At 36.9% G+C, this 25170-nt stretch overlaps 1 protein-coding gene across 5 annotated transcripts in view; it reads left to right on the forward strand.

The window, feature by feature from the left end:
- TOPAZ1 (testis and ovary specific PAZ domain containing 1) overlaps window positions 1-23066 on the forward strand; it is a 42878-nt gene extending 19812 nt beyond the window's left edge. For 3 of the 5 annotated variants that reach the window (XM_020584599.2, XM_020584600.2, XM_039548706.1), the window contains 14 exons: window positions 468-605; window positions 4978-5041; window positions 6190-6341; window positions 6549-6641; window positions 6923-7038; window positions 8444-8510; window positions 9514-9688; window positions 11188-11288; window positions 15248-15413; window positions 16259-16423; window positions 17433-17636; window positions 18714-18897; window positions 19542-19737; window positions 22380-23066. In XM_020584599.2, the coding sequence (XP_020440188.2) occupies window positions 468-605; window positions 4978-5041; window positions 6190-6341; window positions 6549-6641; window positions 6923-7038; window positions 8444-8510; window positions 9514-9688; window positions 11188-11288; window positions 15248-15413; window positions 16259-16423; window positions 17433-17636; window positions 18714-18897; window positions 19542-19737; window positions 22380-22463 (1905 nt within the window). In that variant the 3' untranslated portion in view covers window positions 22464-23066. Of the gene's footprint in view, window positions 1-467; window positions 606-4977; window positions 5042-6189; window positions 6342-6548; window positions 6642-6922; window positions 7039-8443; window positions 8511-9513; window positions 9689-11187; window positions 11289-15247; window positions 15414-16258; window positions 16424-17432; window positions 17637-18713; window positions 18898-19541 lie in introns of all 5 variants that reach the window. The other 2 variants (XM_019285738.3, XM_020584602.2) reach the window with 2 other exon arrangements.
- Window positions 23067-25170: the final 2104 nt, after the last annotated feature.

Below are 25170 nucleotides of genomic sequence, written 5' to 3' on the forward strand. Positions count from 1 at the left end.
ATTGGTTTTTGTAGAACTGAAAAACAGACAAGGTTTCACATGCTTAGGACAGCCTGCTTTATCCATGATGCTGGGCACTGAAAAAGGGTAAAGGAAATTTATGCCCCAGAATTCTCAGATGGTTACTCAGAGCCTTGCAGGATCTTGTCACCTTTCTCCTTCCTCTTTACTCATTGTCCATCTCATTTAGCAGTTCTTGCATTATCCCTGTTTGTGGTCTTCAAGACAGCCTTTTGTTGTGTTAGACACTAGTGTGACAGGACAAGGGATTGATCTTTGTGTCCTTTGAAAAGCTGCAAGTACAGTATAGAGATGAGGGTTGTTTCAGAGGCTTAATTATAGATCACACCTGCTGCTTTTGTTTATAATTTGTAGATATTTTGAAATTCTAAAAAACAAAGAACATGTTTGCTTTCAAGAAATACTAGGTGGCTTCTTCTGCCTGTTTTAATTTTATTTTATTCCAGGCTTCTCATTCAGTCCAGCAGATCCTTGATGCACTTAACTTGCCCCGTAGATACTGCAGATATTATTTCATGACTTCACGTGGGTGTGAAAGAGCAAAATGTTGGTTCTGTCATGTTCCTGGACAAGGGGAAGAAAAGGTAAAAAAATGTATTGAAGTAAGGATAAGATTGTAAGTGAACACTTTTTAGAGCAAAATATCGTTTCCTTTGTTCATTTATATATGGAAAGGGAGCAAATTTCAGGGGTTGATGGATGAAAAAATTGTTCAGAAATTCTTCCTCTCAAGGTCTTCTAAAGTTTTTTTTAAACATGGTATAATTTTGAACTAGTAGATATTTTGAGAGAACATGCATCAACAAAAGAGCAAGAATTAGGCTGTACAAATACAGAGTAGCAGAATGGGCAGATTCTGAGACATTTCTATCCTGAGCATCAGGGACTTTAAGCAAACCTTTGCAAAGGCTTTTTATGCATTGTTAAAGCCAAAAGTCATCTGTGGTATATTACTTCCTGCATGTTTTGTGCAACACGAGCATAGTTGTTCTAAAATGCTATAATCTCCTTAAATGGAGCAACAATTCTCATAATAATTTGCAAGCAAAAATAGTTTTCCAATGACAGGCAAATTAAATGTGTTTTCAAACCATTTAACAGAGATATTATGATTTTAATGCTTCCAAGAACTGTGCAAGGCAAGCTAATTGTGCTGACATTATGTAATAAGATTTTGAAATTGGCTGTATGAAAGTTTTGTAAGTTAACTGGAAGCAAACAAAAACATCGAAACAAGTAACCAATAACAAACGCCTAAACTTGTCCTCACAAGGTCTTACAAGACTTATATCTTACCTACCATCTTATTGGTATGAGTGCAATTTTATCACTAATGTCAGTACGTAAAACATTTCAGAATCGAAATACAGCAAATAACTTGCAGTTAACCTGTTAGACATAATTGCTAAAAAAAAATTAACATCTAAAGGAGCTTGTCTGTCTTCCTGATATCTTAGATATACTGTGTCAGAATTTTAGAAATACATCAGTGTGATTTGGTTTTATTGTTCTTAATGTTTTCTCTTTTCCTTAATATATCTCAAGAAAAAAGCTGCTTTATATTTTTTCTAATGCTTTCTAACCCCTTTGAAAATTTGTATGACATCTTAAAAATACTAAGATAATTTGAGACTAGTTTTGTATGGAACATTTTTCCTTTTTTCTCAGGTGTGATACATCTTTGGCAGGCTGTAGTGAATATTTGCAATTTTCAGCTGGCTTATCTAAGTAATTGTGGTTTGTAGTGCTTCATTATATTACAGGCACATGAAAGAATTATTTGCCTAAAACTATTAAAAATCCATTCCATTTGATTTTACTTGTGGCGCAGCACTCCAGCACACTTTCAACAGTTCTGCCCACCAACCTTAGCCAAAGTTTTGTGGTAGTCTGAAAGTATACCTGGGTTTTGTTTGTTTGTGTATGTATTTATGGTTTTAGACCTGTCAATTTAAAAATTATAATAGGCCAAGTACCTCATGGTGGCACCAAAGTACATAAACGAAAAACAGGTAAAGAAGCGACAAAGGCATCTAATCTTATACAAGAGGAATAAATCTCTTCAGAAACTGTTATGCGGACTGATAGTCCACTTGCTTAGAGCTGTGTTTTCAGTGATAATAGTTTCCAGCGTTTTTGAAGAGAAATACCTTTCCACATAATGTATATTTTTTTCTTTTTCTTTAAGTAACTGGTTGATGCTTTAAGGCATAACTTCCTAATATATAACACTTTAAAGTTGTGGTTGATCACCCAACACAGTAGTGCTTGAATTCATAAAAACATCATATGTTTTGAAAATCAGCATACTCTTGAGCTCAGCAAGCTGTACACGTTACCAGTTTTTTGTCCTTTTTTTAGAAGATGCCTTTCCTTTTCAAACAGTGAAATCTGTTTTGTATTAGGTAAACAAAACTGTTAAGACTGTTTTAAATACTTGCCAAAGTAAAGGGAGGGTGGATCTTAACAATATGGATCAGTGATGGAGGGAGGGTAACGGAGATGAAGCTGGTCTCTTCTCAGTGGTCCTCGGTGAAAGGGCAAGAGGCAGTGAGCTTAATACAGGAAATTGTTTTGTTCAAACGACACTTCGAGTGTAGCACAGACAATCATTTCATGGTTAAATAAGTTGTTTGAAAACATGTCTTTATGCAAGCTGTATTTCTCTTCGTGATTTTATTTTAGCTTTGTGTACCTTACTCATAAATTTTTTTGGACTCCTATCCATTAAAGAAATTTTTACTTTTTGTGGCTTCATATTCTCCTATTCCTTAATCCTATGAACCTCTTAACTGGAAACAAAATGGATATAAAATAGGATGATTTCCACCTTCATTAGTGTTGTCTTAAACTTTGAGACCTTGGGTATATGCTTCTGTTGTGGTGGACTTTGGTTTTGTTTTTTTAAGGTGGCTTCCTAAAGAAATGAGATTCTACATTGTCCTTTTGTTACTGTCTCTAACCACCACTAAACGACCTTTGAACCTTTTGGTCAGTTTCAGCCACGCTGAATAGAGTGTGCATCTCAAAGCTTCCACAGCTTACAGAAACTTCCTGCAAGAACGATCCTGGTTTTGATCTCACTGAGATAAAGGCTGCACTATGGGAGTTTCTCCCTTATTAAACAATAGAGTGGGCACTGAGTGGAGATGCTGAAGTATTTACTGAATTCCTGTGCTTGTTCTTCTGAATAAGCACATCTGTGTTACTGTAGTAGGACCATGTTTTACTGGAGATTTGGTTGGTTGATTGTATAAGATAGAGAGGCCTTTACTATGGTTTTTATTAAATTGTCATGTTAAATGAATCATGGAATCAACTGATAGATGACAGAATAGTGCGATTTACACTGCCTTTTGAAAATAGGAATCATCTCTTTCATGTACCTTAATTCAAAATCTATTACAGCTAACTCAAAATTTAAAGATTCTTATATTTTTATAGTCTGTGGGTGCAGTTACACCTTTCAAAATTGGAACAACTAAATCAACTGAAGCCTTCTAGAAGGTGTAAATGAATAACACATTTAGTTTCTTTTATTAATGTATTACAGCATGTCCCATGATTAAATACTACTACAAGTGGGTTGTCCAAGCAATTTCACAATACTTGGAACAGTCAGAGCTCCAGATGCAATCTTGGCTTTTTTTGGGAGTCAGTCCAAAGAAGGAGAAAAACAAATTCCAAAAGAAAGCAAACTGATTTCCATACTATAAGCATGTGCTGAAATTTTTTCTGGAAATGCCCTCAGCCACCTGGGAGTATAGATTTGGATTAAATGAGTTAACCTGTTCTCAAGTGACACTTCACATATATTAATGATCAAAAATTTGACATGATTTTCTGAAAGATATATCCTGGACAATAGTTCAACATTACAATACTGCTTCAAAATAAAAACAATAAGATTTATTTATACTTAGGTGTTTTCGTATTCTTTGGCTTGATGATCTGAACAGGTTAATGGTTTTAAAAAAAGAAAGATGTCTTGGCCATAAACCAGTGTCTTCTGTTTTGATGACAATTCATTTGCTGTATAATTAACTTCATGAGTGAATCCTGTGTTATTTTGAAGTTGCATGTAAAAATATACCTGATTCAGTTCTGTAATGCCATGACATTTAGGGCATTTTTTGTCTCTTGATGTTTAACTATTTAACAAAATTGTATTAAATATGACCGATGTATATTGTTGTGCAGAAAGACTGTAAATGCTCCAGAAGTGACACAGACTTTCTAAAAAGGGGGTGGAGGTTTTCCCTAACTTGGAATTCTAAGATGTAATATCAGTAGTCTTTATTTCTTCATCTGCAGAGATGGAGCAAAACATAAGTATCACAAAGCTGACAGCTTAAGATGTTAAGACAAGAATGTTCAATATCAAATAACATTAAAATACCTAGGTGTGGATTTTTTTTTTTGGTCAAGTCAGTCTGTGGTGAAATGGCTCATTAAATGAAGTTAGTTCTGAGTTTTTTGTTCTGTGTCCTTATGAGTGATTCTTTGTGACAAATCAGTGTTACCATCTTCATTTCTGGATGATTTTTTGACTTCTTAGTTGGTACATGAATGTAATTTTTACTTACCATGTTTCACATTTTTGCTTCCCTTTCTTCGTTTATAGTCTGCCACATTTATACTAATTCTGAAGTGACTGCATTTTCAAATTCTTTTTTTGTTTGTTTGCTATGAGTAAATACACACATACAAATATTTGTGGTCCCAGCAGCCTCTTTCCCAAACATTTATCTGCATTATTTTTCTGTTAGATTTGCTGGCCTTTTGACAGAGCCTTTGCCTACAGATCCCATTACCTTCTTACATCATTTGTCAGTATGTATGGCTTAAATAGAAGCAATGTAAAGCTCATTATATAATAGAACTCATGTTTGTGGGTAGTTCTTTTGTTTGGCATAAACTGAGGTTACATTTTACTATAATTTTTTTTTTTAACAGATTTGCATGGCAATTCTTAGGACATACATTAGTATCAAAGAATCAGGTCTCCTAAAACGTGCAGGTATGGTATAGTAGTAGCTGCTGATGTATCTTTGATACTTAGCTTATTTAAAGCAAATTAAATAGTCTGTTAAGAGAGAAATGGTTGCCTCTTCAGTAGTGAATAAAAAGTTCTTACTTCAAATGAAAGAATACATTCAATCCCTCCGTTTTCATGGTTCAGTTTCCCAGTAAGGCTAGAAATTTACATATGCACTTGCCTGGGGAGGTTGTTAGAAATCGTACTTCCACATAAAATGAACCTAACCTGACTGTAACTAGACTTGGGAGTAGAAATATTTAAATGGGGCAGGGAGGAGGTTTAAAAGAACCCAAATTTTATTAAGGTGCTTTTGAACACCCTGGCCAAACATCAAAAACTGAAAAACTTGAGAATGGAAGCTCTTGAAATTAAGTGTTGCTACTGTACCCACCCCAAACAGCTTTAGTTTAGTCCTTACACCATATATGCGAACAATTTTGATTAACGCATTTTAGGGACTGCAGTTCGTTCAGATCCTTCTGAGCCTTTGAGTTCAGTCAGAAAGGGCTTTTATTTTGTTTCTACTCTGAAGAGTGATTCCTTTTATACCGGTCCTGAGCATTCTTTTAAGTTTTTGAAAGCTTCTTAGAGTGTAGCAGAATGAGAACGGGGAATTCAGTTGCACCCTGTGCTGCAATGTTCCTGTGCTGAGCACATGAGTGTTTTAACGTGGGTAACACTGGCTACCAGCAGGCTATAGGATGTGTTTATCAAGGAAGGGTAGCACTGGAACAGGTTCTAAGAGCATCCACTGTAACACTGCACTTCACTTCCTAGAGCTTCCTGTCTGGAAGGGCCTTACTACCTTGATGCACATACCAAATCTAACGGGGGTTTGTGCATTCTTCTTGTGCTGCACCAAATCAGCTAAGCTTTCTTGGAACCTTCAGGGCTTACAGTGCTCAGTTCAGTGATACAACATATTTCAGAATAGTCAGTCTGGTTCTGGTAAGGTTAACACTGTATTCAGACTGGATCCTTTCACCCATATTTCTCCATATCCCTGTCCCTAAGATTTTGGACAATTAAGTGTCGCTACACTGTCTCTAAAATGTAAGGAAATAACTTGTTTAAATAGTTGGCATCAGTTAACCCCAAAGTGAAATTCAATTTAATTGCTTTTGCAGTCCAAATATTTGTGCAGTACTACAAAGAAGTTACTCCTGGTACAGATTTTGCTTCTGAAGTGCTGAATGGTCTTCTTGTTTCATTGCTCAACAACTGTTTGTTGCAGGAAGTATTTCAGATATTGAATGCAATTGTACAGATCAAGACACTGGTAGGTGACTTTGTAGTATTTTTTAAACCTTAGTTTCATAATTTTAGGTTTTTGAGTACTATGCCATTTGTAGTAATAGGTTTGTTTTTACTCTGGTACTCAAATCTTGGGTGAGGGGAGTAATTCAGAATACCCTATTATAAAATCTCTAAGCTTTGTAATTGAACAGAGTTGCAAAACTGATTGTGCTTTTTTGGTCTATATTAGCCAGCTGTAGATGTTCTTCTGAAAGTTTTTGAGCATGTGGCTTCTTTGAATATAAGAAAAGCTGTGCCTGCATTAATCAGTACCTTTTGTAAGGTATGAGTTTTGTTTGTTCTACTGCTGCTTGTTGGAATTTCTGAAATACGTTGCCTGTTTTAAAACTCAAACATATCAATTGAAAAAACAATACTGAAATAATATTAAATGTGTTACTATGAGAAGCTGAATTTGTGGTATCAGTTTTCATTTATTCCTTCGTTTTTCAGTGAGTTTCACTGTGATTTTTCCCAGTGTTGTTTGCCACTTACTTCTGAAGATATGTTAAGTCATCACAATTTCTTGTATACTTACTTTTCTTACCTTGTTTGATATTACAGCTCATTGATGCTGGTATGTACCTTGAGTTAGAACATTTTGACTACATTATTAAGTTACTCCACCAATTGCAAGTTTCCAGTTGGGAAATGAGTTCTGTTTTGAACATAAAATCCAGGTATGTCTTTAAGGAGCTGTTCTAGTTATAGCTGTCTATTTCCTTCTTCAGCATCTATTTTTATAAATTTATGTGAAATCTGTAAGATGTTTTGGATGAAAATACTATCATATCATGCCTAATTGTATTTTAAAGCACTGTCAATCTGCTGTGTTTCAAAGATCAAGGACTGTTAAATCAAAACTTAGATTCTGACCTCAATTATTATTTTTTTCCGTATCAGTCATCATTGTACAATCTGCTGCCAGCTGTGATACAAGTTTATATAGCTAGCCAAATTAGAAATATCATGGTTTAATGTATCATTTAGGCCCACATAAGCAAACAGTATTTCGAGGCATAAGAGGATTAGTTATAATATGAAGTAGTTTTCTAGTTTCCTTTACAATGTGACTACATAAACATTTGTGCCAACACTGCTAGGGAGGAGGGTCATTTTTTGAGTACTGCTGGAGTATGCTGGGCAAAATGTCGAATCTGTTCCAAAACTGCTGGTACTTCCCATTGCTTGAACAAGATTGGATCCTTTTTCTTTTTTGTATCATCTGCATCATACACACACACACACACACACACACACAAGTTGAGAAACTAAATTTTGATTCATAAACATAGCTTTAATTCTTAGAGCAAACCAAACATGCAACCTGTGCTGTCTGAAAACAAGTCACCACAGTTCCAACTGAAAGCAGTGTAGAAATTACTTGCTGCTTTTGCATACTCTTCTCATACAGTACCTTCAGCCATGGATCTCAGTGTTTTACTAGTGCAACCTACCACACACATTGGAGGTAATTTTTATCACTTCTTTTATCAGGAATCTGCTTCACAAAGGCATGACCTCTTGCAGGTTGCCTCAGTATGTACGTGTGTTCAGCCGAAGGTGAGAAATGATCTGTATCTATGAAGACTGAGCAGCTGTGCTGCTTCAGCTACATGTGTTGGCACATTCTTGTGTAGGTTATGTATCTCTTCATGATAGCATCTCACTGGGAAGATGAATCCATTGTTTCAGTAGCAGCACCAGAATGAAGTGTTGTGCTCCTAGGTACTTGAAGGTAGCACTTGTCATTTTATGTCAGACATACAGACAACGCAGTTCTGCATTTACTTGGTGGACTGCAAGTCTTATTTGTACCTTTTCAGTTACATTCCTACTGAGGGAAGGGAATATATTCTGTGAAAATAGCTCTGCTCAGTTATTTGTTTAATACGTGCGCTAACTTCCCTTGGCAAGATTTTAAATGAGTGTTTTCAGTGTGCATTACACATTTGTGTAATGTGAAGCAAATAGGATCAAAAATCACATCAGTTCATTGTTCATATGTTATAATTTGCTGTTCACCTTCTGCTAGTTCAATAGGATGTGTTAAAATTTAAGTATTCTTTTTCTTTCATTTGGAAGAATTAAGGAAAGATATTTTGAAAAGACATGGATTTTTGACTTCAATTTGGCAGTGGCTGAAATTCAGGTACAGTACGTGCATTCTTCATTACTTCTTTTAAACCTACAAGATATAGCAATTTCTACACCTTTTTAAATTAGTGGGCTTTATTGTTAAGTATAGTGAGCTTATAGACAAAATACATCTATGCAAAGCCATGTTTGGGAAGGCTTTGCATTGGGAAGGCTTTCTCATGCAGGAGAAAACTCTCAAGGGCCTTTCTGTAATGTCAGTATTTCAGTTTACATACTTGTAGTTTTTATCTTCGTTTTGCATCAAATTCAAAGATTTTGTAACTTCAGGTATTTATTTCCTCTGCTTTACATTTGTTGTGCTTGTAATTGGTAGTGGTACATCATTCACCAAAAATTTATTTAATACCTTATTTAGCAGATAGAATTCATATCTAGTATAAAAAAACATAATTGTAAAAGCTGCAATTGACAACATTGAGCAGGTAATTTAAAGAATAAGAAAATATTTTGAAACATTATTTGGACACTTGTGTCTTTCCTATTCAAGGTCAGATTACTCATTATGCACAGTTGTAATATAATTTACATATTATCACACATCCTGTGCAGATCCAGAGATTGAAATATAAAAAGGGAAAAAACCGGACTGATTTTTTACTCCTTTAACACCGAAGTCATCAAGTGATCTGGGAAGCAAAAGACTAATTCATATAGAAAATAGCCATAAATTCAGCATGCATCATGGGAAAAAAAACCCAAACCTGTATAAATGTGAGTTCCTAAATAGGATGAATAAGTTATGAGCTTTCTCAATTGGGGTCATGACATGAAAAAAGGAATTTAATTTTTTGAGGGACAGAAGTAATTAGCAGTCCATGAAAGTTTGGCAACATGTAACTGCCATATGAACATGAAGGTTCTTGGCAGTAGCGTTTCATCTCCATTTTTTTCTTCTTTAAGTCCTATCCCAGGTACATATCTCAAATTTCAATGTATTTTCTGTTTGGTTTTCTGGAAACAGGTTTACTTACATTTATCCTTTGCCTTCTTTACAGCATTGCAAGGAGAAAAGGGATTGGTCCAAGATGGGAGCTTTGTATCTTAATGCAAGAACTGGATGTGAACATTTTGATGATCTTCAGAAATTATTTTTATCTATGGCTGAAATTCTAACCAAAGATTCTGAGACAGACAGACCAGGAGTCCCTTTTTGCGATTTTGCTGATGCAGGTAAAATTAAGATGCAAGAAGTGCTTTTTGTAGAGTTTTTAAAAGATCCTAGAAATCAATTCATATCGTTTTCTGATTATTAGTTAATTTTATGTTACAATATTCTGAATGTTTTAAGGTGCAAATACAATCAACTGTAGTGTTCAGAAGAAGCTATTTTCCAGTAGAAGTAAAGTGCATAGTTGCTTACACTTAAAGTCAAGGAAGGCACTGAAGGAGGAACAGTAGTTTTGTGAAATCAAAAAGAGAACCCAGAATTCATGATCTTTTAATAAAAATGGTCTATGCTCAGGACAAAGGCAAATGTGTTTAAGTATTGTCATGTGAAGTGTCACACTGTGTTAATAGCATAAACAAACTTCAGTGCTGTAAATATATATATAGCTATGTATTTTAAAACACATTGAACAGGTTACATCATGTATACAATTTGTACTTCTTTTTTAGTAAGTTGGATTTTTAGAATTATTTTATTCTCTAAAGAACCAATGGTTTCTGCAAGGGCTGGGTGCTCAAGAACCCAATGTTTTAATAGTTGTGGCAGGTTTTCTTGCCTCTTTGCTCTCTATGTCCCTTCATCTGCATATCTGTATCATTCTTCCTGATAAGTTTGCAGATTGCTGAGGCTTGGTGAAGTGTTAGTGGGATATTAAATCATTTTATAAAGGATTACTTAGATGTTTTTCAACCTGTGTTATCTACTAAAACGTAGTGAATATTTATTCCAGATATGTGACATATGCTTTCTGACCACAGACTTTCGTATTATAAAAAAGCCGTCAGAGCTTCCAGTCGGGACACAGAGAGAAGATTTTGTCAGAGCTTGGGACTTAGTCTGCCTTCCCTAGAGCAGTGGTCTCCTAACTGATAAGCATCTCCATCAGTAAAAAATTTTTGAGCACCCACAGTTTATTTATTTATATATTATATACAAGTGCTACTACACCAACGTATTAAATTCATTATAAACCATACACAAAAATAGGAATTACAAATAAGAGATAAATATTAAATAAACACTACATTTTAAAGTATTTTACTTATTTTTATTTTCAAATAGTACAAAAAAAATTTCCTTCCCACAGCTGAATGGATTGTTGTGCTCACACCCTACTTTGACACCACTGCTCTGAAATACTAACAGTGCTTCCAAAGAGGTTGTGATTACTTAGTTCTGCAATTACCAAAATTTCTTTGTGGTGTCAGAAAATGTAAAGCTTACTTTACAAATAATGATGTTATTACATTATGCCATTACATGTCCAAGCATTTTGTGGATGACTTAGACTGCTATGGAATATTGTCTGAAAAAACTATAGTTATTTACCCTACTTCTGGTGTTAAGACTTAGGAAGTTGCTACTTTCAATGGAAAATATTTCAGAACATGTATTTAGTATTTTCACAATGACTGTGTTTTTGAAATGTGTGATTTCTTTAAAACTGCATTTACATGTTAAAAAAAAGAAGATTAAAAAGCCTTTTTGTTCTTCATTCCAGTAATGAAAAGTTCACACCATAATGAAGCAGACAGACTTTTCATTGGAAGGACTGGGATAAGCGTAATGTATTCGTATCACAAAGTACTGCAGTGGGTAAAGGTATGCAGGGCTAGAGGAACCTGTCTGGAAGAAAAAGAATTAGTTATTTCTCTTCTGGATATTAAACAGTGTTTCTCTAGTGGAATGACTGGGTGTGCCACCTGCCTCCCAGTTGTCTTACTACTTCCTAATTGTCCAGCTGGACCGAAGCATTTTATTATGCCTTTCTGAGCAGTGGTCTTCTACATCATAGCCCATGATAACTTGGTCTTGCAACTTAGAAACTGATTGCTCGTGTTCATCTTGTGATTTTTCTGAGCTGAGGTTGAACAAAGAGACGGGTCTTCCTGAAATTCTGGGGTGAGGTGCTGATGGGATTGTTTCCCAGAAATGTCACTTTCTTCCACCTGGCAATCATGCCGCATTCTGAGATCTCCAACTCAAGTGATATTTAGAGAAGTTTGGGCTATTTCCTGCACTTGGTGCTTCTGCATCTGACCTCAAATGGAACAGATTAAGGCCAGGAAGACAGAAGAGCAACATATCAAGGCTGCACTTGATGAACTGCTTATTCTCCAGAACACTGCTGGAAGTGCTTTTCTTCCACTGAATCTAAGTTCTGTGAATCTTGCAAAACTCAGACATCACAAAGAAATACCTTTGCAATCATATCTTTGCTGTCAAATACTACACAGGGCCAGGGCTAAGAGACTAGACTTTTGACTGGATGTTTTACATTCCTTAGGCCTCAGGCAGTATTGGTCATAATTCCACTGCAGCAAGATCCATTTCAATGTTAAATTTGTCTTTTTCTTCCTGGAAGGAGCCAGTGCGTACCAAACCAGATCTCTTACAGAAAGCAACATGACAAGTGACAGCATAAGAAATTATATAAACCACCAGTGATTTTAGAGTGTGTTTTGGTCAGTGATCACATTCTGAACTTGGGCCTGATCCTTTCAGCTACTAATTATGCTGTACTGGGATGTTCCTCATCCCATATTAGATGATTTCTACCATGAATTTTTATGAATGGAAGCAAATGCTCTCATCCCCTTTTGTCTCTTGAGGTTTTGGGTTGGCTTTTTTGTGAGTTATCATCAGGGAACCCTTTCTGGTTCGCATCAAGGAATTAAATTGTCTTTTGTACGATTGTCTCTAGGGGATGACCTTCAGGAATTCTGTTATGTAAAAAACCTGTGCAGTGCTCAGTCTGTTTCCAGGATCAAACCGAGTCCCAGGAGATATTTGATAGAGGGGCTTAGTCTAGCAGCACGATACCTGTTCTGATGAATCATTAATTTTGCAGCATTGGCTTCTTGAGTTGAGTGGTCTTTGGCAGGTCCCTATCAAGCTACAGCACAGTGTGGTACTGTTTAAGAGTAAAAGGAAGGAGAGAGGGTCTTTACATTAGCAGTTTACTAATACTGCGCTAGAACTTTTTAGGCGTTTTTGTTCCACAAAACTTAGCAGTTAGAACAGTTAAGATACTCCTGACCACAGAAGAGAGAACCTAAATTCTTGGCATTGAGGTGTGGTAGTGCTCACATGCCCACTGAGGAATTTAGTTTGGCTTGGGGTTTGGCTGTCTTCTTCAGCATATGTTTGTGTGCCTTCACACATTTTAGCTGTTTTCCAGATCCATCTTAAGGGAGAGCCTGATCTTGGATTGCACAGCTCCTGACATTTCAAGGAGATTCATTTTCATGTCCTAATTTCAGAGGTGCAAGGTGTGAAAAGCATGTGTAGTGTCATTCTTGTACAACATGAGTTACTAAAAGTAGATGCTTCTTATGATACTATGATTTCTTTCATGTCTAGAGCAAAAGATCTTTGTTTCTTTGAGAGTGTTTTGTTAGGCCTCAAACCTACTTCTTAAGAGATAACTGACAAGATCCTCGAACAGTGTTGTAGACAACCTGTGTTGACCATATCAGAGTGTGAATGAGGCTCTGCTCTGAATGATTTTTATCAGAACTGGCAGATCCCAAATTGATCCCTGCTTCAGGGAGCTGTCATTCTTACCTCTCTCTACCAGTTTCACTCCATTATGTGTATCAGATAAATCCCTAATCCTGTGGTTATGGGCTAGTATCAACTTGATACCGTGTCTTTCTTGCGCTAAACGTGGTCCAGAAAGTAAGGTAGTAATGGCTTTGCTCTTCCTGCTCTGCCCAAATTAATTTTGGCTTTAGGACATGCCTTGTGCTGTTTTATGAATATGTTGGACTGCCTGAAACTCTAAATGTTTTTCCTTCAAGAATGTCAAACCCCTTTATTGCAGCGCTTTGGTGATTAGTGGCTCTTGGGGGTAAAATATGTATGCTCCTTGGTCCTGAAGAGAGTATTCTTTGTAAGAGGCAAGGAAAGTTCATAGAACAGATGTACTTCAAAAAAACATGCAACATGAATATGTCTTGTATGGAGACAGCTCTTCAAGCAACTCTAGACTGCTTTCTGGATATTTACTTGTAGAGAATTCTGTAACATCAGTGCTCCTTTGGCAGCTGTTTCATCCACTTCCTATTTCAGCTTTTTCTTGAAAGACATTGCTATGGTTTATTTTTACTCAGGTTTTTAGTATTTCAGAGAATTGGTCAGAGGTTCTAGTCCAGTTAAGGATCTCATTCCACAACTGCATTTTAACTGAGTGCCCTTCCTTTAAGGATCATTTTTCTGCTTATAGCTGCATACTTTCCATCTTTCTATAAAGACCACTTCCTAGTGGCCCCTTCTTTTCCAGAAGGGTGGAATAGACACAGATCCTCCTTAATTTTATATTTCATTTCTGGTTTGCCCTTAAATTTCAAGTTTCACCTGAGTCTTTCTGGTATGTAATTTTCCCCTTCAGCCACATACATCTATAGTTTAATGGGTTCTTTACACCTTAGATGTTAACTGAAGTTAATGTTCGTATTTTTTATGGGTTATGCTGAAATAAATGATCGCAGATACCTGTAGGCCTTCAAAAGAGTCCAATTTTGAGCACATACCAGTTCATAGTGTATATGTACATAGGCATAAAGCATTTTTAAAAAATGAGCTTATTAATAAGTAACTCTGTCAAGTTCTCTGTTCTCCTAAACCTCTCTTTCCCTCTGCCTCCATGGCCCTTGCTCTGCCACCACAGTGCATGCTCACACACGACCACAGTTTTTAATAAGCCACCTCCTCATTGATGCACCCGCTAAGCAAGAGCTGAAACACATCTGGTTTGGAGTTTTGTCTTTGTTCCTTGACTAGCAAGGTGCAGCCAGGCAGGACAAGTATTGAATTCTGCCTGGCCCTGCTCTGCTGGAGACATGATTTTGATACCTCACCTTGACTCGATCATCCTCTTTTTTAGATTCAGATCTTAATTGAGACTGCTACTTTTCTTCCATTTTTGACTGAAAGGGACAGCCAAAAAGTTAAGATGAAGTTTCTCTAGAAAACCAGTCTAAATATCAATCTGGAATCCAGTGATAAAGTTGTTGGTTCTTACAGTGTTGGCCGGTTAGGCCCAGCTTCTTCCAGTTTATTGTCCTGCTGCATACAATCATCAGTGTTTCCTTTGACTTATGCTGGAGTAATTATTTCAGTTTAACAATTACAACTCTGCTGCAAAATGGAAATTCTCTGTATGATATTTTAGAATTTCGTAGATTGTGTAGTACTGAATGGAATCAAAATTAAAAATATTAATAAACCAAAGTAAGCAAATACAAATTAATTACAAAGTATATAATGTCAGTACAGTATTTTTAATATAATAGAAATAATGTTATGGGTAATAGTGTCTTGGGAACTCTTTGACAAGAGGTTGGTAGAGTTTTTTTGTCTACATAGTAAACAAAACTAAACTCTTCATTAGAAGTTTTACTATACTTCACCCCTGACTTAGTTTGGGTAACTGAACTGATACCTATAAACATGTAAACTAAATTAAATCTGCTCTATTTTATGTAAATATACTCTGTGTTCACTGATGTCACTGCTTTCTCTGACCTTCCCCCTTTCCCTTCTCCCTCTTATACTAGGGAAGGAAGGTTTTGGATAAACTGCATGAGCTACAGATACATTTTACACTCTTGAAAGGACTTGTAGGTGCAGCGAGGTCAGCATCGAGGTGTCAGATTGTTAATAAAGCTGCAGAAATCTTTCTTCATTCTGGCAATTTGGATGGAGCAACAAGGGTATTGAGAGGTAAGCTTGTCTTACAGTTTTTACTTAAATTTGAACAGTTACATTTGAATTTGTCACTTCTATGACAGATTTCAGATAAAAGTTACAAGTTGGTCTGTGTTACTAAATACAGTTAATAATACTGGGGCAACAAAGGAAATGTGATCCATCTTACTGGTTAGTATTCTTCTTGAAATGTATAAGAAATATTACAACTAATGCCTGATTTTTTTCAGAAGTTTTCACAGTATTCTGCTATCAACACCATTCTACCCACAAATCTGCCATGAGGGAGGAGTGCAACTTGGAAAATGACCTTGTCCCATGTGTAGTTTTCCTTTGAACCAGGGGGCATTCTGTGTCAAAAAAATTTCTGGCTTGGGTAGAAGCAACATTCCTTTGCACCTCACAGTATCCCCATTTAATATAATTGCTTTAGAACAGTATCATATTTCTGCAATTATTACATACGGCTTCTCGGAATTCTGATTGCTGAAAAGAGAAGGAATTCAGAAGCATAAAGAATAGAATGTATGCTATAAAGTGATATTGAGGTTGTAAATTTGCTATTCAGTTTTATAGCTGTACATATATGCATATCTGTATATGCCTATCTATATACTGACAGTCCATTTTACTGCAGTGATATTTCACAAAAGGGATGATTTACAATATAAAGGTTCAGAGAATCAGTCTGAGGAGTGTTGGTCATAAGGAACAAATTATTAATAACTCGAGCTGCACTTTCTGTACAATTCAGAAATCTGTGTCATGGTACAGTTTACAGTACATTCTTAATGGTCAAACGTCTCAACATCCAGAAGTTCCAGTTCCTAGAAATAACACTGCACTGTTGTTTGCCACAGAGTCAGAGTGGATCACAGATGCACCGTTGTGGCCCTGTGATAAAATGGACATCCTTAATCGACATAATCTGTTATGTGCAATAGTGCACAAATACTTGAGGAAGAGTTTGTACAGGCAGGCATTTGAAGTTCTGCAGAACTTACCAGGTTTGCAGAAACATTCTGGTAAGTAAAGAAAAAGATTTTATTATTATTTTATTTTAGCTCTGTGTCAAGAGCTAAAAATTTAAGAGGTGATTCTGTGCTGTTCTTGTAGTGTTTTCTAGCTAAAATTTGTTGAAGAAGTAAGATGGGTTTATACAGGCCTGTTTCTTTTGTTGTGCTCTGCTGCTCTTGCTGCACATGTGCACACACTTGGATGGATGTGCACACAGACCTGTCCTCTTTTGCTCAGTTACACAGGGCAACAGGAAGTACCCATTAAATTTTTAAGGATCATACACAGTCTATACAGTGAGATAAAATAGGGATATTTTAGTTTTATTTTATCTTAATTTCAGGTGAATGAGGTGGGGATCTTTTTCTTTAACTGAGCTAGCCAGCATAAGTGTCTCTTACATACTATGTCAAGAACCGAGTGCTCTTTCAGGCTCAATTTATCTGACAAATTTTGGATGAGTACTTCAAAATGAGATACAGTTACTTAGGCTCCACTGAGGAAACCTCATCTGATTCCTGTGTGTAGGACTCAGTCTACTGCCAGTTATGCTTTTAGGTATGTTAGGAGAGATTGGTTGGAGGACCTTCTACTTAGAGGATCTAGTTCTTTGAGTTACGAGGTGAATACAAGGCTGCTCAGTCCTGCCAAAAAGGAGACGGTTCAGAGTAAAAGTAGAAGCAGAAAACCAAGGGGATTTTTATTGGTGGAAATCTTAAATCTAGAGATCAGGTGAAGATTGTATTTATAGGCTTGAGCAAGTGAATGTATTTTTATCTGATTCTCTTGGTTTTGGCAGCAAATTATTACTTGAACCTTAACACTTCTCCATCACAATGTGAATGAACTACTGTATGAGAAGACTTTTGATGAATAAAGCATTCATGTTAGTCCAACCTTGTTCCATCTTGCTGATAGAGGCAAAAGTTCTGATTTAGGTACTGATTGATAAAAAATCCTTCAACTAGATTTGCATTTGAATTAATTCAGCTGTTAACGTCCTTAATTTCATTTCAGATATTGTAGATGCTTCTCAATACAGCTGCCTTTTTAACAAGCTGATAAATGCCTGTTTTGAGAACAAGAACCTCGGGGTTTCGTCTTCTGCAGTAGACTTCATGCTTTCCAAAAAAATTGCTATTGATTTTTTTTTACTTAGAAGATTAATCACAGCTTTGGGAAGAAGTTCTTTATGGTATAAAGCTAGGACCTATTACAAAAGTAAGTTGCTTCTTAAACAATATCCTCCCCTTACATTCTTTGGATAATATGCTCATAACAGCTCAGTCTGTTGGGGAGAAATGAGTAAGAAGAAAAACAGTACTTCCTGTGTCACTCTCGGGAATTTATTTGAAACCAAAATACTTACTAGGAAATGGTGAGTTGAAAATAAGAATCAGTGCATACTACCTGGCATGAAATAAATGTAATAATGATAAAATTAGTTTTTACATTCAGTTTCAGAATTTCATATATGTGAACCCTGAAATGGTTGAAAAGTGCATCATCTTTACTTTCTCTTCTAGGCAGATTAGATTTCCTGATACTTCTAGAAGTATAACCGCTATCTCCATGGTGGTAATATTATTAATATTTAAGATTTGAGAAGTCTGGCTCATTAGTTTATCCTAACTATAAGAAAATTCCTTTCAACTAAAAGCTAATAGTCTGTAATTGTTTTCAGCTCCCCGTTTCTGAGCTAAGTTAATACTGGGTGTGCCACTCTGCCTAGGGTCCTTCCATATTGTCACATTATTTACTGTTTGATTCTGTCTTAGAATTGTTGAGGTTAGCAGACTTCATAAAGAGTCCATCCTTGCTGGGATGGATACTTGGTTTTGTTAACATTAAAATGATTGTTTTTCCTCATCTCTTTTGGGTTTTTTCCCTTGAAATGCTCTATAGGTTGGGTTGCTGGGATCACATGACAGAAGACAGGGGAACAAAGCAGGAGATGCTGTTCAGATGTTCTCTCACTTTAACCATGATTAGCAGCTTCTGTCTGACCTGCCTAAATTGTGCTTGTATTATTACACACTTGGTGTCCCCAGACTTCTGACAGAGCTTTTTAATCATAGCTGATAATACTCACTGAAAAAAAAAACAACAAACATTTTACAACAGTGAATATTATGTGTGAATACTGTGTGCTGTGTTCTCAAATCAGGCCATTTCATAGATGAAATAGTAAAATCCATTAGGGATTTGGGTTTTTCCACATTTAGTCACACAGGAGAAAACAGATCTATATTCAGTTTCGGTAATCCTAATTCCTCGTGTTTCCGCATTTACTCTCAGATGCTTTATCGCTGGGTTGCTACCCAGAGCTGCAGGGAAATTTATGTCACAAACTTCTGAAGATTCCATCTTACCTGTCTGAAGTTGAGATGCTGTTGACCATTGAAATATTTCTTGTTTCAAATGCCAGTGATATTCAAAGTCTGAGGACTACTAGTCAGACTCTTCAAATAATACTGAAAAGGTTCGTTGTCAGACATGTACCATTTTGATTGTATTTGTTCAGGTGATCATGTAAGTAATAGTTCTTATTTTCCTTATCCTTCCCAAAGAATATATCTCTTAATTTTGTTCCTTGGATAAGTGAGAAGTTTTTTATCTCTTGTTTCCATGTGTATGCTATTGTATGTCTGTTTCCTTAAAGAGTAAGTTCTGCTCTTGCAAAAAATGTAGGCATGTTACTTAGACACAACCTTGTTCCAAAAGTGATTACATGCCAAAACTGAGTAAACCTTATGGATTCAAGCATGTACATGAATTCTTGCTATATCCGGTTCATTAAATAGTTTGCATTCCTTTACTGAATTTTCCAGCCGAGAGACATTTTTTCACGAAATGTGCTGTGAATATTGCAGAGCTACTTTGCACTGGCGTTAAAGCCTGTTACTTTTCATTACCATTAAATATGTTGAAAATATACTTTCTATAACTTCTTAATTCTTCAGAATAATAATCTAATCTGTCTAGAAATTAACATAATGTTTATTAGTGAAGTGAATACGAGGCATTATTTTAATATTTTTGTAATCTTCCTGCCAGTATAAAGTGTCAGGCAAGTGACACAGGGCCTGTATGATACCTAATTTGATTGTTAAAATTCCCTTACAGATCTGAAGATCAGACAGTTCAGAATAACAGTGCCTACCATGTGGCAGTGGAGAGGCTGATCCAAGCGGCTCGTTTATCTGATCCAAAGCTTTTTCTTAAGCATATGACAATGAATGTTAATATGGAAGAAGTTTACAGCCTGGAGCATTCATCTGCTCTAAAATGGCTTCATGAGAATATGAAATGGGCTGAGAAGGTCTGGCTGTTTCAGTAGTTATTAAATAGTTCCCACTGTGTTCAAATGGTGCTTCACTGATTTACAGCAAGGTTTCAAACTCAGGTTTTGTTTATAAATACTATATTGATGATAATGCAGATAGTAGCACAGAAAGAGTAATTTTTTCCCTAACTATATAAACTGTCACACTGACTTTATATTTGTTTTGCAATGGCATCACCAGATAATGAGGAAGTTGCAGCCTCAGAACCTACATTCTCTTTTTGTACAAAGAATTAGCACTTAGCTTGTTTCTCCCAGCAGGTAATCAAATAAGTATAGTATAAGCATAGATAAAAGTATAGGTAAGTGGATTGGTTGAGTGCATTTACTGTTCTTGAGTGAGACATTTTTCACATTCATTCATAATCTGTAGAAGTAATACATGTGTTCTTTTGTCTGCCTCTCACAGCAACGTGTGAGGTTACTGTCCTAACTGTTTGCACCTTAGATCTTAATGTCTTTACTCCAAAAGCCCAGTGAAAAGCACTGAGAATAAAATAACTTCAAAATCACTTGAGACATGCCTGACTTAAGATACCTTTCTTCACAGAACTGAGAGCCTACACATTGCTCACAGCTGAAGGTTTGCTTGACAATTTAATTAGATATTTATTTGATAAAAATGTAATTAGATAATAGCTTGTGTATGGTTTCACATTTGTATGGATGGATATTTCCACTGAAAAGGAAAACTTGCTTTCTCCCTTGATTGTGCTCGTAGAGAGAGGTCAGTTTGCCCATCTTTTAGGTTCTACTAACTGCACGATGAGATGGAGACTGCCAGCATGCTTGTTCCACCATTCCTGGTTCTGCTTTTTTTCCACCTGAAAATCCTGAACCACATTCAAAGCATGAGTTGCTTAAGGCACACTCTGCAGCCTGAGTAAGAAGAACAAAACATTTACTATCAGAAAACATCCCATGGCAAAACAACACAGCCTCTGTCAAAGCTGATACTTACTGAGCTCACCACTTCTGTAGTGTTGTTAGTTTAGACCTCCAGTACCAACCTTCACAAACCTGCCAATAATACAGCTCTTTTGGTCCTGTTCTCCATCCTTTTTAAAGCCTTTTGTTCTGAACACTTTGGCTCTTTTGGATATAGAAGTTCATGAGTTTTTAGGCTGTTCCATCGTGGATGGTGGCATAGGACCTCAGTGTTTGAAAAATGTCTCTCCTTTGTGGTAGCGTAAGTCTCTTCCCAGTTCCTGCCGCATTATTTCAGGTGTTCTTTGCAGCTCTAAATTATGAAAGCCATCATGATCTTAGTACTGGAGGGTTGTGTGGAGGGTTTTGGTGTCAGTGGTTTTTCTCTTTGGGGGAGGTTGCCACTCCAGTCTTGGGGTTTATGCCATTAATCTGATGTCATGAATCTGATTGTCATTTGTTAGATTCCTGATGTCTTCAGGGCCAGGTCCTGACCTTTTCCAATACCACTTCTCACCCAGTCTGTTTAGGGAGTTGCTGCTGGAAGAGAGAGGATTGAATCTGATGACCGCCAAGATCACTACTTTCCTCCTGTGCCACCTGTACAGAAAAATGCAAGGATAGAGGCTCTTGTCTTTTCACAGGGTATCATTCTTCTGCAGGGATCATCTGCCTACCTTGTAAAAAATGGTAGATTCAGTACCAATGGTACCAGATCGCATTTCTGTAGAAGCCGTTGACCTCAGTCTTAGAGTACAGTTGGCACTGGTTCAGACAAACTTTGGGTTCCACCCCTTTGTATTCACAAAGATGGCTCTGCCATTTTTAAGGGTGTCCAGGTGGTCAAATCCGACTGGATTCTACTGATTTTGCTTCCCAGTAGCTGAAAGACTGGGTAAGAAGTAATCAGGTTTCAGATGAGGGATCTAAACTGATGCTCTTGCAGCCACTCCAGTGTTAGTGAAAAGAGCAATTTTGGAAGGTTCCAACAAACTAGAACTGGTAGTAAGATACCAAGTAATTTTTCCTAATTACTTCTTGTAAGATCCTTTGTGGCTTAATCTCCCTTGGAATTAGACAGAGGCTGGCTGACCCTCGACTAAATCCCATGTTTCTGTGAGCAATACCCAATGTGGCTAATAGTGTGTTTGACAGACACAGAAGGACAAAATTTTCTTTGTAATCTGTATGGCTTCAAAACTTGGGATGTTCTAGAGACAGCAGAGTTTTTTCCTCTGTAAGTAACCTTGAATTTTCACTTGGATCATCCCCAGAACAAAACTCCAAATGTTACTTTATTTTTCAGACAGAGGTTAATCATTGACCTTCAAGCTTAACTTGGAACTGTGTAAAATTTTTGCAATGTTTTGGCTCCATCTCCTGAGTATCATCTTCAGCTGATAGGATGTAATCTCAGTCATGTTTTATATTAACAAAGCAAGTTGCCCACATCATTGCTCAGAAGTTTTGTTGCAATGGAGGCTTCTGATGTCTCTGCCAATATATTGTTTCTCCCTGTATCCCCATGATAAACCAGTAGGCAATTTAAACAACTTTGATGTTAAGTCCTGTATTTCACGTTTGTGTTCTGTCTGGGTCCACATGAAATACAATGCAAATCTCGTCATTTGGATGTGTATCAAAAGGCCAGAAAGGTTTCTTGAGTAACATTCTCGGTGTTTTGGTAACAGAAATTCCATGTGCCAAACAGGACAAAACTCCAGTGTGGAATGGAAACAAGCCTGGAAAGATGGAAAAAATATCCTGAAGAATAAAGTTAAGTACAACAGAGGCAATGCAGTTTTGCAGAGCCAGCCACTCAGTAGACAATATCCATACTTTTGCTTTCTCCCAGTATAAGTTAAGCTGAAAAAACTTCCATGTTTGACATTAAGCAACTTATTTGATATAATTTTTCATATAGAAAATAAAATGTATGTTTACCTGTTTGCAGAGAGAGATGGAAAAATGTGCAAATAAAACCTTCCCTGTGCTGTGCTCAGTAGCTTGGAGTAAACAACGCTGTGCTCCTTCAGTATGTTGTTAGATACATGAGAAATTCCCTCTGTGAAAATCTTCAGTTTTCACTGATTACACACTATGCTCTTGGAAAGATTATTTTTGTTGGGTATGGACAGTTTCTTGTAACTAAAACAGAATAATGTGGTTCAGAAGACTTACCACAATTTTATTTCAAAGTATTGATAATTTTGAGAGTTTCAAAATGCAGGATGGAGGTGAGAAGCTGGAAATAGGAGCTTGAAAGTTTTATGGTGTTTTATAAAGAGCAACGAGGGGGAAGGGGAGGAGCATTTTGGAGGAGTTCTTAAGTTGTTAATAAACGTTTTTTATTACTTACATAAAGCATTCAAAATATCTGTGAGTCTGTATTGTCATTAAATTATTTAATTATATTCAGATTCCTGTAATGAATATGCAGGAAGATAGGCAAGCAGCAAAGTAGCTGTGGAGAGTTTAGTATCTTGTAAGTACTACAAGAATCTAGAGTAATACGCTGCATGAGGAGGTTAAGAAAGTATGAAATCAGTCAGAGTCTATGCAGTTCTTCACCACACCAGAGCACGCAATGTAGCAAATGCTCATGAATAAATTGGGCTGAAACTCCCAGCTGTGGAGATGGCCAGCTTCCAGCTTTAACTGGAAGTGGAGGCTACAGCCAGGGTTACAGGCTGTGCTCAGTTCACTGAAGAATTCAGATGGATGTTAGTGTGGATTTCACTTGAGGAGAAATAGTAAAATGTCTCTGCTGTAGTAGTAGAAGTTTAATTACTAGTCTCAATGCCATACTCCTCAGCTTAGTAAAATTTAGCCACAGTAAAAGCAATTACTCACTTTTTTTGTCCTTTCACATTCTCCAGATGCATCTTGCATCTTTGTGGTTTTAATGGAGGGGTTTTTTGCAAATCCCAGCTCTACATTTTTCAGTCTTAACTCCTGCATAACTTTTTTTTCTAAAATTACTAGAATGATGTGTAGTATCAGAAATGAATGCTGACATGATCGTCTCAGAGTTCTAGACCATTGCATGTGATGAGATTGGAGAAACTGATCCTATTTTTTGACCTTCCACAGACCAAGGACCAAAACAGAAACAAACGAGCAAGGAGAAAACAGTTTCAATTGCGACTTGTAGCAACTTAGAATTAAGAATAAAGAATGTTTAAAATCCTCTGTTAGGGCATAAGGCAGCAAAATACAAACTTTTTCAGATGATAAGTTTATCTGGTATAAAACAAGCTTTGCATTTGGAAATCTATGCCACTCTTGCTGAGCTAAGTGGGATGTGCCCTGGGTATGGATAGGGAATGTTCTGACTTGATAAAGCCACAGTAGTATTCCCATCAACACAATAAACGTTGAGACTTAGCTAAAAAGCAGGAATTAGTTCCTCTGCCGGGGCAGGAGAGGGGGCTCTGAAAATGTGTACCTTAAGCAGTGGAGCTGGTATCTGGCTGGCACTTGCTGATGACCTCTCCCAATTTATTTCATTCCTCAACGAGTTAAAATAAATTCCAGGTGAAACGAACAGCACACTTTTCTGTTGAATCAATTAAATTTATTTTTTCATTTGCATAATTGTCCAACCAATTTGTTTACATAACTGATTGGCTTCTATGGGGAAGCAAGAAACACACTGCACGTCATAGAAATTACAAAAATCCCCCAAGGGCTGTGAGACTGTTAACTTGTTTTAAAGCTTCACTGAACTACAGATAGTTCCTAAACCTTGTGAGTTCTCTTTTTAACCTTTTCTGGCTGGAAATGCAATAGATCGCATGCAAATAACTCCAATCCCTAACAGTTAATCTCCTTTTGTTCTCAAACACTGGCAGCAATAGACATTTTTGCTCCGAGCTTCCATGTCCCTGTGTCAGCTGCATTTTGACACCAACTACCTTGGAAGAAAAATAGATGTATAAATGTATGTGTACATCGAGCATTACTAACATAAGACAAGTCGTAAGCTGTGTCAGGGGAGGTTTAGGCTGGACGATAGGAAGAGTTTTTTCACAGAAAGGGTGACTAGACTTCGGAATGGGCTGCCTAAAGAGGTGGTGGGGTCACCGTCCCTGGAGGTGTTTAAGGAAAGACTGGATGTGGCACTCAGTGCCATGGTCTAGTGGCCGGGTGGTGTTCAGTCACAGGTTGGACTCGATGATCTCATAGGTCTTTTCCAACCTAAGTGATTCTGTGTAACTCCAGGAAAGAAGCTCTTGCATTCCCCTCGGGACTGCAGAGCTCATGCCTGGTTCTTCGCCTACTTGGTGTTTTCTTTCTGCAGAACAAAAGGAGAGGTGAAGCGCACGCAAGCATTTGGCTAAATTGCTCCCATCATCTCTGCAAAAGGGTAGGCATTTCTTGCGTCGAGTTTTCCCTTCTGTATCCCTGAGGAACCGTTGCAGGCGTCCCGGGTCTGACGGCCGCGGCAGCCTCTGGACTGCGCAGGAGTCGCTTCCCTCA

This window comes from Corvus cornix, chromosome 2, assembly GCF_000738735.6.
Source record: "Corvus cornix cornix isolate S_Up_H32 chromosome 2, ASM73873v5, whole genome shotgun sequence".
NCBI classification, from domain to species: Eukaryota; Metazoa; Chordata; class Aves; order Passeriformes; family Corvidae; genus Corvus; species Corvus cornix.